Here is a 14,523-nt window from a genome sequence, read left to right on the forward strand (position 1 = left end):
CTGGACAAGTAGATGCTGCTCGGAGGAAGGGCCTGGGCTGTCTACCTGTTGTCAAGGCTGTGGGTCCCTCAAGAGGATAGCTATTGTGCTGAGCCACCTCCTCTCACCGCACACACTGGTGCAGGTACTCCCGGATTGTACCACTCTAGAGCCACCTTGTTTGCTAGAAAGGCCTCACAGAGGCTCCAAGCCACCATTAACTACAGCCACTCGGCCTCTGGACGATGACTGAGCACCAAGGATATGAAAACCCAGCTCCTTGAAGACGCTCAGTTGCTGGGGCTCACAGCACACTCTGGACAACCTCCCCATGACTCACACTGGCCTCGGTTTTGCTTCAGAGCCTGACCAAGGCGCCGCCCACGCTTGGCTGCTCCTGGCTGCCCTGCCGTGGGGTACAGGAGTGCCTTGGCTCTTGGCCCACTTATGCAACTTTCCCACAGAGATTTCCCTCTCAGAGCCCATAGGATGAATGAAAAAAAGGGAAAAAAAAGAAAAAAAGAAATTACAATTGGTGTTTAATTATTCAGAATCTTCCACCCACACAGACCAAGAGCGCAAAGTTCTGGAACAGCTACCTATAGCTTTTGCAATTACACTGGAGAAACGAGCATTTCGTGAAAGGCGCAACCGGCGACCTATTAATTAGCTGAGAAGGAACATTGGGGAGGGGGTGTTATTTCTGAATATATCATAAATGAGCTCTGAAGCAGCATTGCTCTATGCAAACTTTTAAAGGGGTTTTGCTTGTTTTTCCTGGGCAATCTTTTCTACCTTTGCCCTCATTTCTGCTTCCATAGGTACCTTTGTGTCTTCCTGCTCCCCAGTTCAGCACAGTAGTGGCTGCCCACTTGAGAGCCCGTCTCCTCAGGCTTCACCCCCAGGAAGAAGCACAACAGCTCTGGGTGTGCATGGGTGTGTGTGTGGGGGGGTGGGAGGGCTCTTTCTTTCCCTCTCCTTCTACACACTCCTTTCCCCCCACCTCTAAAGCTTATCAACACTGGAGAGCAAACATTGGTACCGTCAGAAAACCCTGCCTGCGGGTCAGACGGAGCCTACCTTGTCCTGATGAACAGACTTCCTGCTCCTCAATCTCGCTTGTTTGCCCCCCACTGCTGCTGGCCTGTGTCTGAGGCAGAGCTGAGCTGCTGTGACTATCTGACCCACAGAGCCTAAACTACTTCCTACTGGGTCCCTTCCTAGGAAGCCTAGGTAGATCACGAGCTGGTAGTCACCTGAACATTTGAACAGTAATCCTGGAGGAGCCAGCATTCATCCTGACGGTGGTGGCTACCCAGTCGATGACCTCCAGATACTGGTGAGCCCTGCATGGGCCCACCATCCCTGTGTATCAGCTCTACCCCTTCACAGAAAACAAAACCTGCCTGCCTGCCCCCAGGGCCACACTTCCAAGGGTATACACACAGAAACACACGAGAACTCAAGACAATTTGACTGCTCTAAAGCGCATGACTTTGTTAGGAATGGGGTGGCGCGAGACAGTGTCAGGGTCACATCGGGTGTAAGGGATAAAGGCAGGCCTCGGCAAGCTAGGCTCTGCACAGAACCTTTGAGAAAAGGCAAAGCTGGGCACAGTTGTGCTCAGCAACAGGGCCAACACCCTAATGCCTTTAATGCTCCTTCAAAACCAGAAGAACCAATTAGCAAGGGATGTCGCCTGGCTGAGAATGCACCAAGCAGAAACTGTCTGAGGGATGGGCCCACAGTTCTGAGGCTTCTGTTGACAGGGTTAATCTTTTCTCTCAAGAGGTTCGTAGAGCTGGGGACGTTGCACAAGATTCCATCTCCAGTATGATGGGAGAAGGGGCATTACAAAGCTATCCTACAAGTCCTAAATGCTGTCACTTTTCCTCTGGTCTGTATTTCTTCATGGGTGTCCTTAACTAGGCTACAAGCTCTCTGGGGCAGGCCTTGAACATGTTCACTGCTCTGTTACCAGCATCTACAGCTGCTCTTGTGTACGGAAGGAGCTCAGACACAATGAATGAATGATACATAGAAGGAGGAGGGCCCTGTGAGCGGGTCTCTAACCAGGCCACATCAAATCAGGAAGAGATCTACTGTCAAATCTCACAGCAGGTACACGGCCTCACAGAACCAAGCCAGGACCAAGTCAATAACAGTGGGTCCTGGCTGGTCTTTGTCAGCTTGACACAGCCGGAGTTATCTGAGAGGAGGGAATCCCTACTGAGAAAATGCCTCCATAAGACACAGCTGTGAGGCATTTTCTTAATTAGTGACCGATGGGCGAGGGCCCAGTCTGCTGGGGGTGGTGCCACCCCTAGTCTCTATAAGAAAGCAGGCTGAGCAAGCCATGAAGAACAAGCCAGTAAGCAGCACCCCTCCATGGTTTCTGCTCTGTTTGAAGTCCCGCCCTGCCTTCCTTCAATGAGAAACTACAGTGTGGAAGTGTAAGCCAAATAAACCCTTTCCTCCCCAACTTGCTTTTGGGTCATGGTGTTTCATCGCAGCAACCGAGATCCTACCCACCTAAGAAAGACAAGTAGAGATCAACAGACAGTCCAAACCCTTGTCCCTGCACCTGAGAGACACAGTGAGAATGGCAAACATTCGCCAAAAGCAACTGGAGGAGGGGAAGAATGGAGGGCGGTACCTGGATCCAGCACGGCTCCTTCCAGAGTGACAATACAGAAGAGTTGGATGAGCTCTCCCCGGGTGACTGACGGTGTATCCGAATGCACAGAGGCATTAAATATGGGACCTGGAAGAGAGTGGTGTTTATGTTGCATTAGTCTCTTTCACACAAGTTCAAATCCCGTTCCTGAAGCTCCAATAGCATCTAAATGTGGGTCGCTTTCCTGGGAACTGGTCTAGGGAAATTGTAAAACAGGTATTTGAAGATCTATTTTCTCTATCCAGAGAGATACTTGCATGGGGCACACCTAATTGAACTCGGTCTGGACGAACTCTGAACTGACCTTCTCTGCCTTTGGTGGGATACGCTCACCTCCCAGCTGGGAAGCTCAGGTGGGTTCCGGGGTTCAGTGCAGTCCAAGTTAGCCAGGGAGGGTGAGAGACCAGAGGGTCAGGGGTCAGGGACGCAACCCTTCTGGTCCCAGTTGGGTGACTGGCCTTAGCATGTTCTGCAGTACTGATGGGGACAAAGACCCCCATAGATAAAGGGCTGAAACCCAGTTAGGAGACAGACCAGTCCCCAACAATGACAATGTTTACATAAAATATAGGGAGGGGCACTGAGAGAATGCTAGAATTTTAGGAGAAACAGACAGCGTGGAGAGTCCTAAAAGTCCAACCAAGTTGGGGTAGGCAGGGTGCATATACTTCTGTGTCAACTTTGCTGCAAAACTAACACTATATCTCTGCCTCCACTGAGAGAGGCTTTGTCTCACCCCTCCCCGCAAGAATACAGCGGCCTAATGATTACTTTGAACCCATCTCTGATTCCTCTTAGATTACGGGCATTTCATAGCACAAATCAAATTGATCCCAACAGCTTAATGCTTAACTTTATTATTCCACCTTCTAAAATCTAGGAATAAAAAAAACCTGAAAGAATGTTCTAGAATATCAGTGCTGTGGGATTCTACTTGGATTTTCAGCAGAGCATAGACAGACAGCCTGGGAAGCGGAGATAGAACTTACTTGAGGAATAGGGACATTACTGTTTCCTTGTTCAGATTACTGGAAAGGAAAATGGACCCCAAAGTGTGTTTTAAAGCATCCATAAAAAACCTACTGGCTCAGGAGAGTGTGAAAGGTCATGCCGCCATGAGGCAATGAGCTGAAATGACTCTGGCTGGATTTTCACTTCAGTTTGATGACTAATAAGAAGTCATAAAATTGCTTTCCTAGCACTAAGGACATGAATAATCTGTATAGTCCCAGGAGAAGGGTAAAGAAAGGGTGGGTACAGAGATAAGTGTGGAGACCCAGGGACTAAACTCCAGAGAGGCTGAGAACATGGCAGGACGGCAGGCCCAGGGGACATCATCTCCTCAGCCCTGCCCTGCTCTGCCCCCACTCTGCCCACTGCTGTGTGGAGTTCAGGGCCAGCCTTACCGCTCTGAACCGGTTACATGAAAAGGACTGAGAACGTTGTTTCTGTTGGTTCAGGGTGTCAGTGGCCATGGTGAACAAGGAGGTTATACTTTCCCGTAGATTAGAAACTTGACTGTAATAAACAACTCTGCTAAGGGCTTTCTTTGAAAGTATTCAGGCCCCTTCTAAGAAAACCCCAAGTGACCAAACTCTGAAATGCTCAACTGATTTATGTATTTTTCTTATTTGAAACAATGAAGACTTACCTAATTTGAACAAATGTCACTTTTCTTTATATTTCCAAAGAAAACCCCAAATGCCTTCTGGGTCACAAGTCATAACTCCTATTCCCCTACTGGTGGCTGCCGTGGGAACCAAGGGAGGGCTTGTGAGGGGGTCTGTGCTCTGTCTCACAATGCAGACACGGCTGGGGAAGAAGGCCTTCATTGTGGCAAACAACTCAGAGTAGTGGATTTCCTTCTGATGAAATCAACAGCTCGATGTTAATACAGTCAGAATAGTGGGATATTTCGAAATATTTTTATTATGGTCAGTTTTTGTGGCAATGCTGTTTTTTGAGGGAATTTGTCTGGCTAACTCTGCAGACCACAGACTATGACTTAAAATTCAGGGAGCAGCCAGATTCGCTAGGGGTCCCTGGATTCCCAGTCAGCTAAGCGTATAGGGACCACTTTAACTTTTAAATACAAACACTGACACACCACGGTCCATCCCCACCAGAAAAAGGCCCGAAGGGCAGCATCTCTGTGCAAGCAAACACTGCAGCCCATCTGCTCCTCCAGTCGTGGGGTCACAGCTAAGTGATGCTCCTCTCTGCAGCCCCTGGGCCAGTGTCTACCTAGCAGTTATTGCAACAGGACCAATGGTCATCTTACATTAAAGGGGAAGGAAGTGGGCCATAGAATTCTATCTATAGCCAAGATTTCCAAGTCATGAAGATAACACCAGAAGAAAAGTTCTAGAAAGATGAACAACCTAAATTAGTGTTTCGTAGGGCAGGGTGAGAGTGGGGGTGTGATTGCTCTACTTTCTGCAACATGGATCTATTTTAAATTTTTAATCATCATTATTTTAAGTGTATGTATGCCCGTTTTGCCTGTGTGTACCACTGAGTATCACATGTGTTATTCTTATGGAGGCCAGAAAAGGGCATCAGATCCCCTGGGACTGGAGATATATGTATATGTACATAGTTGTGAACTGCAATGTGGGTACTAGGAATTGATCCCAGGTCCTCGGGAAGAGTGCCCAGGGCTCTTAGCTTCTTAGCGCTTTCCCTCTATTTACACATTTCTATACTAAAAAGAAAAAAAAAAAAAACCACTACTCTTTTAAAAGGATAACGCCTGCATCATGACGCTTAAATCTCATTTCAACCCTGATACCTGGGTCAGTAAAAGCCATGATCTAGTAGATTTCCCCTGGGAAACTCAGACCCCACTAACAAGAGACCAAGGCTGGGGATGGGGTGACAGGATGGTGGGGCCAGGGAGGCCTTCTTTGTCATGGGTCTCAAGGCAGAGTGCAGATGGGTAGAAGTGAAGGCTCTTCACGATCAATTCAGCCGGTTACTGGGGGGCAATCTGGGGCTCTAGTGCTGGGCTGGTCAAACAGGGGACAACTTCTAATTAAGATGGGGACAGCCTGTGGCAATTCCACAGACAACATAGTTTTTAGACAATTTATTCAACCTGGAAATAAAGAAGAGTACTAGCTGCCATACTGAGATTTAAAGAATTAATAGACCCAATATCCATCCCTAACCCAGAACTATATATGAGGGATTTTATATCTCCCTCCTCCACATAAATGAAAGAATGATCAAATAACAAATGTAAAATAAGACAGAATTGACTACAGCGGATAGTAAGACAGAAACATACAAAAAAAAAAAAAGGGACAAGATCATGTAATCATCTCAACAAACACAAATATGGGAGGGGGTAATCATTTGATAGTGGATAAGCGCTTTTCATGACAAAAATGCCCAACAGGGCCAAGTGTGGAGGCGCAGGCCTTCAATCTCAGAACTCCTGAGGCAGAGGCAGGTGGATTCTGATTTACCTATGAACAAATGATTTAACAATCTCTTTTTTAAAAAGATACATTATATTTATTTATTTATTGTTTTGTTTTGTTTTTTGAGACATGGTTTCTCTGTGTAACAGCCCTAGTTGTCCTGGAACTAGCTCTTGTAGACCAGGCTAGCCTCAAACTCACAGACATCTGCCTGCCTCTGCCTCCTGAGTGCTGGGATTAAAGGGATGCATGACCACCGCCTGGCTAGAAAGATACATTTTATTTTTAATTGTGTGTTTAGGTGTGTGCACATGACTGCAACTGCCCAGGAAAGCCAGAAGAGGGCACTGATTCCCTGGAGCTGGAGTTACACGTGGGTGTGAGGTGCTCAACATGGGTGCTGGGAACCACACTAGGGTCCCAGCACAGTCATGTGCTTTTAACCACTGAGCCATCTCTCTTTCCCCAATAATAAGGATCTAATTAAATAATCTAATTAAAACATCTTGCATTTGTTATATTGATTCAGTTAATGACAGATTTTTTTTGTAAATGAGTATAAATGTTATGCATTCAAAAATTTCTAACTAAAACAAAAAACAAAACAGAAAACCCAAAACTCCCTAACTAGCATGCATGGTGGACTAGTGAGAACCGTTAGTCTGATATTGACAGAAGACAATTCTTCACAGGGATCATCTAACTGAGATTGGGGATTTGAAGCTTTAAAAAGCCATGTTGCTACTGAAAGACAGACACAGAAGGTGTGCCAGGGCCTGGTGAGTCACACATAAGTGTGAAATATTTCCACTTGAGAACATCCACCTTGCAGCCATGCAGTCCAGAAACGTGGGCTTTTCTGCCTTACAACACGATGCTATTCTAGTTGCTAAGGATACATTCATTTCTGAGTAGGTAAATACCATGAATAACTGTTGTCAACAAACTTGGCAGAGTCGCCAATACACAGCACCACAGCAACTCTGGTGACGCCTATTAAAGGAAGTGTATCCAATCCACGACTCAGGGGAGGAGTAAGGCTGAGGGTCATGCCAGGGTGGAAACACTCCTGAGAGGCGGGACCCAGAGCTGCCATCCCCACATACACTCCTCCAGTTGGAAGCCACAAAACGATTGGATTCAGGCTGCCATTCTGAACCATCCACTTTGACAAGCCACGTGCTTTTCTCTCCTCTATGTTCCTCAAAGACTGAAGCACCAGTTCTGGTCTTTTTTAAAAACAAAACCATACATTTCCAAACAACCAAAACAAAAGAAAACTTGCACATGCGTGTTTAAGACAGTGGGGGAAGTGGACAGACCCGAACCGTCCATCAGCTGATGAGATGATAAGGCGTGTCCTGACCGTGTAACGGACTAGTCCTGCTCACAAGGAAGAAGTGAAGGAAAAAGCAGGCTACAACATGAGGGACACTTGAGAACCCTGCTCAGACACCAAGGTGACATATGTGTCAAGAACATAGCGCAGGAAACCTAATATACAGAGAAAGCAGAGTGGTCACGGGGTGGGGGGGGGTGGTAGCCGGCTGGCTACTGTTGGTTAAGGGTCTGAGTTTCATCTGGTTGCCACAGGAATGTTCTATAATTGTCTCTGGTGACTGCTGGTCACACAACCCTGTGAATGCATGGACAGCCTCAGAGTTATGGACCTGGTAGGGATAAACTAAAGAACATACGACTTCTGCTTCACAAGCTATTTGAAAAGCCAAGGACAAGGGCTTGGGAGACTGCACAATATGTAAGAGTGATCGCTGCCTATAAATGAGGACCCGAGTTCAAACTCAGCACCCATATAAAAAGCCAGGGGAGGCCACATATGCCTGTGACCCCAGCACTGTGTGTAAGTTTTGGGTGGTGGGGAGACAAGGATCCCTGGCTTTCTCGCCATCAGGCCAGCTCTGGGCTCAGTGGGGAAGTGTTTCAGGGGAGGAACACAGAGTGACAGAGCCAGACACCTGACACCCTTCTCTGCCTTCAAAGCACACATGTGCACATAAACCATACACATATATCACATACACATACCACTCACACATACCCACAGACAAACAAACAAATAAAAGGGCCCTCGATTAAAATATTAGGCTTGTCTCCCAGCTCAATCTGTGGCGTCATGGAGTTCAGTTCTTTGCTCACCTGAGGTTTGGAAGTCAATCTCAATGGGATTGGAGAGACTAGTCGCTGCTTCTCGCCACAAGCTACCCCCAATAGGAGACCAGGCTGTCACCATGCAGCGGTACAGCCCTGCGTCAGAGACCTGAGTTTGGTACATTCGGTATCGAAACTCATCCTCTTGAACCTTCTCTAACACAACGCCGTCCACCCGCGATGCGTCAGTCCAGTTCTCCAGCTTCACCACCGAGTCCTGGTCCAAGGAGATGATGTACTTGGTTTCATTGGGGCTGGAGAGGTCCCCGACCGGCTTCTCCGCCGTGATGAGCACAGAGTAACGTGGCGACTTAATATTCTTGGAAGACACTTTGCAAGTCATCTCAAACGTATTCCCCGCGGCGAAGAAGGGCTTTGGCTGCCGTGCCTTCACCACGAGCACAGAATCTGGAGTGAAGAATCAGAGGGAGGTCATTTCCAAGAGATTTGGTTAAAATGGATATACATCTAAAAAAGGGGGAAAAAAAAGAGAGAATCAAAGCATCCAGGAAAGAGGGACTTTTTTTTTATTTGCCACACAATAGCACTAAGGAAAATGCGGAAACTCCAAAAGAAAATAAAGTGTCTGTCTGTGAACAGGCTGGAAACCGCCACAGGGGAAGCCGCAAGCTATCTGAGGTGCAATGGACAGGGAATGTGTGTACTGGAGAATTTCAGATCCTTGAGATGTTTCATCGAGAGAACTCAAGGTTAACAGGCTCTCAAGATTGGCCGAGCTAAGGGAAGATAGGTTAAGCTAGCCACACCACAGCCTCTCTGCTGAGTGTTAGCCTGTATGCCAGCATGTGCCAGCATGGCTTTTCTCTGCCTGACCCTAAATGCACTAAATGCAACTGCATCTGCAGATATGACCGACTCCACCTGATTTACACTTTAACTCCAGAGATGTGGTTTTAAGACTGCAGTCCATGTCTATGGCGACAGTACCAATGGGTCTGCATGTTCTTACGGCTTCTCTGTCAAACATTAATCCCCAAGCATGTACACATTAGGTTTCCTCAGTCATAATGGCACAAAGCCAGGCATGAGGAAGTTACTCAAATAGCTACTAAAAGATGAAACGAATCATGCCCATTCCTTTATAAAAACAAACAACTTGATTTTGATTTTTTTGTTGTTGTTTGTTTGTTTGTTTTTTGAGGCAGGGTTTCTCTGTGTAACGTTGGCTGTCCTAGAACTCACTCTGTAGACAAGGCTGGTCTCAAACTCAGAGATTTACCTGCCTCTGCCCCCTGAGTGCTGGAATTCATGGCATGCACCACCACCATCTGGCTCTAAAAAAAAGTCTTTTTAAAAAATTATTATTGTTTTTATTGAGCTATATATTTTTTCCCATTCCCCTGGGGAGAAGGGGCTGGGAAAGTCTTTTAATACAATAATTAATCCAAAAATCTATCAAGTTAAGAATTTGGTAGGAAGCAATTTGAACTGCCAAACCTATGAGCACAACATATATGCTATATTGTCTTCAGAGAGATGATTTCAGAGGTACCACTGACCAGGCACATTCAATCTTGCTTCTCCTGTGAGTTTGCTTATCCACTCATGAATCTGACATAATTCATATCATATCATATCATATCATATCATATCATATCATATCATAGGCTCTGGTGATGAAACAGTAACCCTTCGCTTTAAGATTAGTAGAGGAAGACAAGCAGATAAAACAGACAGTGTGACTAGGTGGTAAAAATGTAAGAACAACTACAGAGAAAAAAACAGACCAAAAAAAATAGAGAAAGCATAGGGCTGAATATGGGGAAAGGGAGTAGAGTTACAGACAGAGTAGCCCAGGAAGCTCCCATTAAGAAGGCGACATTTGACTAAGCACCTGAGAGAGGTGGGAAAGCTTGCCAGTTGGTGAGGGGAACCATGGGAAGGGCAGAAGTAGAGTGGGCAGTGGGGAGAACTGTGGGGGAAGCTGATCAGTCTATAAAGAACACTCGAGGCCATTGAGGGGTCTCTGAGATAGGGAACCTGTGAGGGTTGAGGGGGGAAGAATTTCATGATCTGATTGGATGATGCTAAGGGTGTGATTATTATTATTGTTGTTATTGTTATTATTATTATTATTAGTAGTAGTAGTAGTCTTGAGACAGGTTTCTCTCTGTAGCTCTGGCTGTCTGGAACTGGCCTTGAACTCAAGAGATCTGCCTGCCACTGCCTCCCGAGTGCTGGATTAAAGGCGTGTGCTACCACCACAGAGTTCAGAGTGTTATTAAGGGTGGATGCACTGAGACCAGAGAGGAGGCAGTGATGTAAATACAGTGAGAGATAGCAGTGGCTCATGAAGAGTGGAACGTGAGGGGCCATTAGACTAAGTCAGTGTCCAGAATGAGGAGTCAGAACCGGGCACGGCGGTGTCTGTAATTCCCGGCACGTAGGAGGTAGAGACAGGAGTATCAGGAGTTCAAAGTTTTCTTTGACTACCTAGTGAGTTTGAGGAGGACTGGGCTACATGAGACCTTGCCTCTAAAAACAAAAAGGCCACAAGTCAATCAAACAACAACCAAAAAGGAAATGTTATGGGCGGGTGTGGCTAGCTTGCATAAGGCTTGTAGGGTCCTGGGTTTAACCCCTAGCACATTAAACAGAACAAAGCAAAACAAAGTAAAGCGAATGAGGAATCAGAAGGGAAGGCTCAGGTCGGCAACTAAAGATGGAGGAAGACAGGTTGCAGAGGCCAGAGGTTCCGTTTTGGACACAAGTCTGGGAGGCAACAGAACATGGAGTCTGGAGTTCCAGAACATGCTGGGAAAAACACGCAGAACAGGGAGTCAGTCGTTGGCAGGTGGAGTGAGAAGACATCGCTAAGGAAGGTAAACAGGAACTCAGGGACTCTGTCCTGTATGGGAACCGAGAGAATGGACAGGAAGCAGCATAGGAGGAAACTGACAACAGCCTTCTGCAGTGCGTTGATGTCTGGCGGTCTTAATACGTGCAGTGAGGGGGAAAGTAGGTTCCAAAGAGAGATGGAGGAGAAACTAGGGATATTAAATATAGTTCAATCAAATCCTCCGCTACCAAAGGACAGAGTGGTGGGCAAGGGTTGTAAGAAACAGAAAAAAGAAGATAGACCAAAATTAGTTTCCCTAACAGCATTCTTAACAGGCTGGTGGGAAAGGACCAGAGAAGAGAGAATATCAAAGGCACAAGAGAGAGGGCCATGTGCCTGAGCTCTGAGAGGGGCTGACCTTTGCTAAGACATAAGGGTGAGTAACAGGTTCAATGCTGAGCCCGGCAAACGGAAGTTCTCCTTTGACTGTCTTTTTATAGGGGATGGAGAAGCAAGGCCAGAAGCTGATGGAGGCTGGGGGAGGATGTTTGCAGAGAGAGCAGGTGGCGTGCAATTATCACTTAGGAGAGTGGGGAAGTAAACACATGAAGGAAACCAGGATGGCTCTCAATGTTGAGAGCCCACGTGACAGAAGGGATTGGAGATTTAAAGTGAGGCCAGACCACTGTTGGAATGTTTTTTTTTTCCTTCAATTGCATCTAGTTCTGCATATGCAGCCAAGGAGACAGCAAAGTTGGCTTTGAATCGGGTTGTGTTTTAAGCAGAATATAGGGTAGACCAAGCCAGTGGCAGGAGATGCAAAGGAGGGACGTGAATGGGAACTTAGGCTAGGTATCACCAAGTGATCATATAATTCTCCTTACCCCCTTGGCCCTGGACACATACAGAGTGGGCTATGTTGGACTTCCTGGTAAGAGAGAAGTGAAGACCCAGTAAGGAGGAAAGACAATGGCAGATGGCAGGATTAACAGACTGAAGCACTCAAAGAATGATCTAGAAAGACAGTGTGCATACAGAATCGGCATGTGAAACTCAGCAATGGAGGGGTTGGGTTTCAGCTATCAGAAGTAGGCTACTCTGATGTACAGAATCGGGAATGAAGGACCAAAAAGCACAGGGGATGCAACACTTAGAGGAAGACAGGGGACTGAGAATGAAAGCCTTGCCTGCACCAGGGTTCTCCACGGTGGCTACTCTAGAGGATTCAACATCAGCATCCAGATAGCACACACCGCAGACCAATCCGAATATAATTTCTACTGGCATCTTTTCTTCTGAAAGCTCCCAGGATGACATCAACAAAGCAAGCCAGACAGGAGTAGTAACAGAGTGGCCATGAAAGCAAGGCTGGCATCTCCAACAAATGAGCAGAAGACCCAGTAGTCAATCAAGTTAGTGACTGGAGGAGATATGAGGAAGACGGAAGAGGAAGCGGTATGGCCCTGGGCAAGGAGAAGCAGAGGGGACTTCTGGGGCTCAAAGGAAACGGTAGAAAGAGCACTAGGGAACAAGGAGGGTACCTGACTCCTTTGAAGGAATGTGGGAAGCAAACACTACCACTTAGGAGGGTTTCTGGGACAACTGTTCTCAGTCAGGGGCTTAGGAGCTGAAAAGCGGGAAATGCAAGGTTTTGCTAATGACAGCGAGTGGGGAAACCCTTCACCCCTTCCCTCTCAGCTTGGGGACATAGGAGAAGTGGCAGTGAGTCTAAAGGAAGGCAAAGAGGGTCATGGGGTGATAATAGCTCCCTAGATATTACAGCTTCCTAGAGCATGGAATTCTAGTATGAGTGGGGGTTGACGGTAACTGAAACAGACACAGGCAGAAGACTTAAGAAACTGAAACAAAACTGAACAATGACCAGCACGAAGTTCCTACCTTCTGAGGCCCAGAATATGTTGACGGGCTTGGAGAAGACATCTTTGCTCTTTACCCAGCTGTTGTTCCTCTGTCTGGTCCAGGCAGACACAACACAGTAATAACTGCCCCTGTCTTCCTCTGTAGTCCTTTGGATCCGGAAACTGAATGTGTCTGTGTGCTCCTTAGAAAAAATAAACTCTCCACTCTGGGCCCGCTGCTTGCTCCTCTCTCCGTATCTTAGAGTCCAGTCCCCGTCCATGACTGCAAGAAGCTCACTGGCCACCACGTCGTCACTGCGACGGTTCACTTTATAGTACCATGACACGGTAAGTCGGACACCGGCCTCCACACGCTTCTGGTCCACCACCCGGCATTGCAGTTCTGTGGGGTCGTCTGAAAACCCAGGGGCCTTCGAAGCATTCAGGTAGACTTGGTATTCTGGTTCTGAGGAGGGAGAGAGAGAAAACACAGCAACATAAGAACTGGCAAAAGGAACAAGGCAAGGACCACTCAGATTTGTAGGAAACTGTCCATCCTGCCAACTTCTGAGATAGAGATCAAATCTTTGTGTTGGGCAGCAAAGACCCTATAAGAGCATTTCTCGAAGCTTGTAAATCACTTCTTCCTGTATCTGCTTTAAGAAAATGGCCAAGGTGGTTGGAGAGATGGTTCAGGGGTTAACATTGGCGGCTCTTGCAGAGGACCTGGGTTCAATTCCCAAAACCCACACTGCAATCACAACCATCTGTAACTCCAGTTCCAGGGGATCCAATCCCCTCTTACAGGCTTTGAGGACACGATACACAAGTGGTACACAGACAGACACACAGATAAACACCCATACACATTAAAAAATAAGATTAAATTTAAAAATAGAAAGAAAATGCCCAAGGCCAGCAGCCAAATGTCCTGGGTCAGAACCCCCACTTTTGCGTAGGATAAGGGAAGCTAACAGGTGCTCCAGGAAGCTGGAGTCTTTGAGATGGATCTCAGAAACTTAGTGTCCACATTCTCTCAAGATTGCCTCTGGGATGCCAAGCAAGCCCCACTTGAAGCTCCCACTGGAACAGCAATGCAAAGTTAACCCAGGGAACAATCTACAATCTGAGGCCCATTAGGGCTCAGGTTCCTGCCACTCCTGGCTGTGCCCCAAATACAAGGCCCCCAGGTCCCCACACTCATACATATTCTCATCCTCATTTGCTATTTTCCACTGAATCTGTATTCAGTCAGCCAACACCCCCTGGCTGAAACTCCCCAAAAGGACATTCTTTCCACTGCCACAAATAACTCGCCCTGTAACTCTGCCAGCCATGAAACCATCACCTAGTGAACCTGGCCCTGGTGAGTCTGCTCAGTATCAGCCCCCACTTCCCTACCGTGTTTCCATGTTTGTGCCATCACTGGCTGCAGGCCTCCTCCACACTTGCCTCCTTAAGGAACCTGTATTAGAACCCCTTGGCAGCCTTCCTTCCTCTCCAGTCCCCGTCCACAGGCTTCTCAACCACCATACAGGCTGACACCCTTGTGGTACAGCAGTGTTTGGGATATTCTGCAAGCCTCAGTGTCCCTGGGGATGGCGCTCTTTCTCT

General features: G+C 47.1%; 1 protein-coding gene across 1 annotated transcript in view; it reads right to left on the reverse strand.

Annotated features, from left to right (window-relative positions):
- Ptgfrn (prostaglandin F2 receptor inhibitor) overlaps positions 1–14,523 on the reverse strand; it is a 69,578-nt gene that overhangs the window by 6,599 nt on the left and 48,456 nt on the right. The window contains exons 5-7 of the mRNA XM_038311267.1: positions 12,950–13,375; positions 8,239–8,658; positions 2,636–2,743 (exon numbers count right to left, since the gene is read on the reverse strand). Coding sequence (XP_038167195.1) covers positions 2,636–2,743; positions 8,239–8,658; positions 12,950–13,375 — 954 coding nt within the window. The remainder of the gene's footprint in view (positions 1–2,635; positions 2,744–8,238; positions 8,659–12,949; positions 13,376–14,523) is intronic.

Source organism: Arvicola amphibius, chromosome 14 (genome assembly GCF_903992535.2).
Source record: "Arvicola amphibius chromosome 14, mArvAmp1.2, whole genome shotgun sequence".
NCBI classification, from domain to species: Eukaryota; Metazoa; Chordata; class Mammalia; order Rodentia; family Cricetidae; genus Arvicola; species Arvicola amphibius.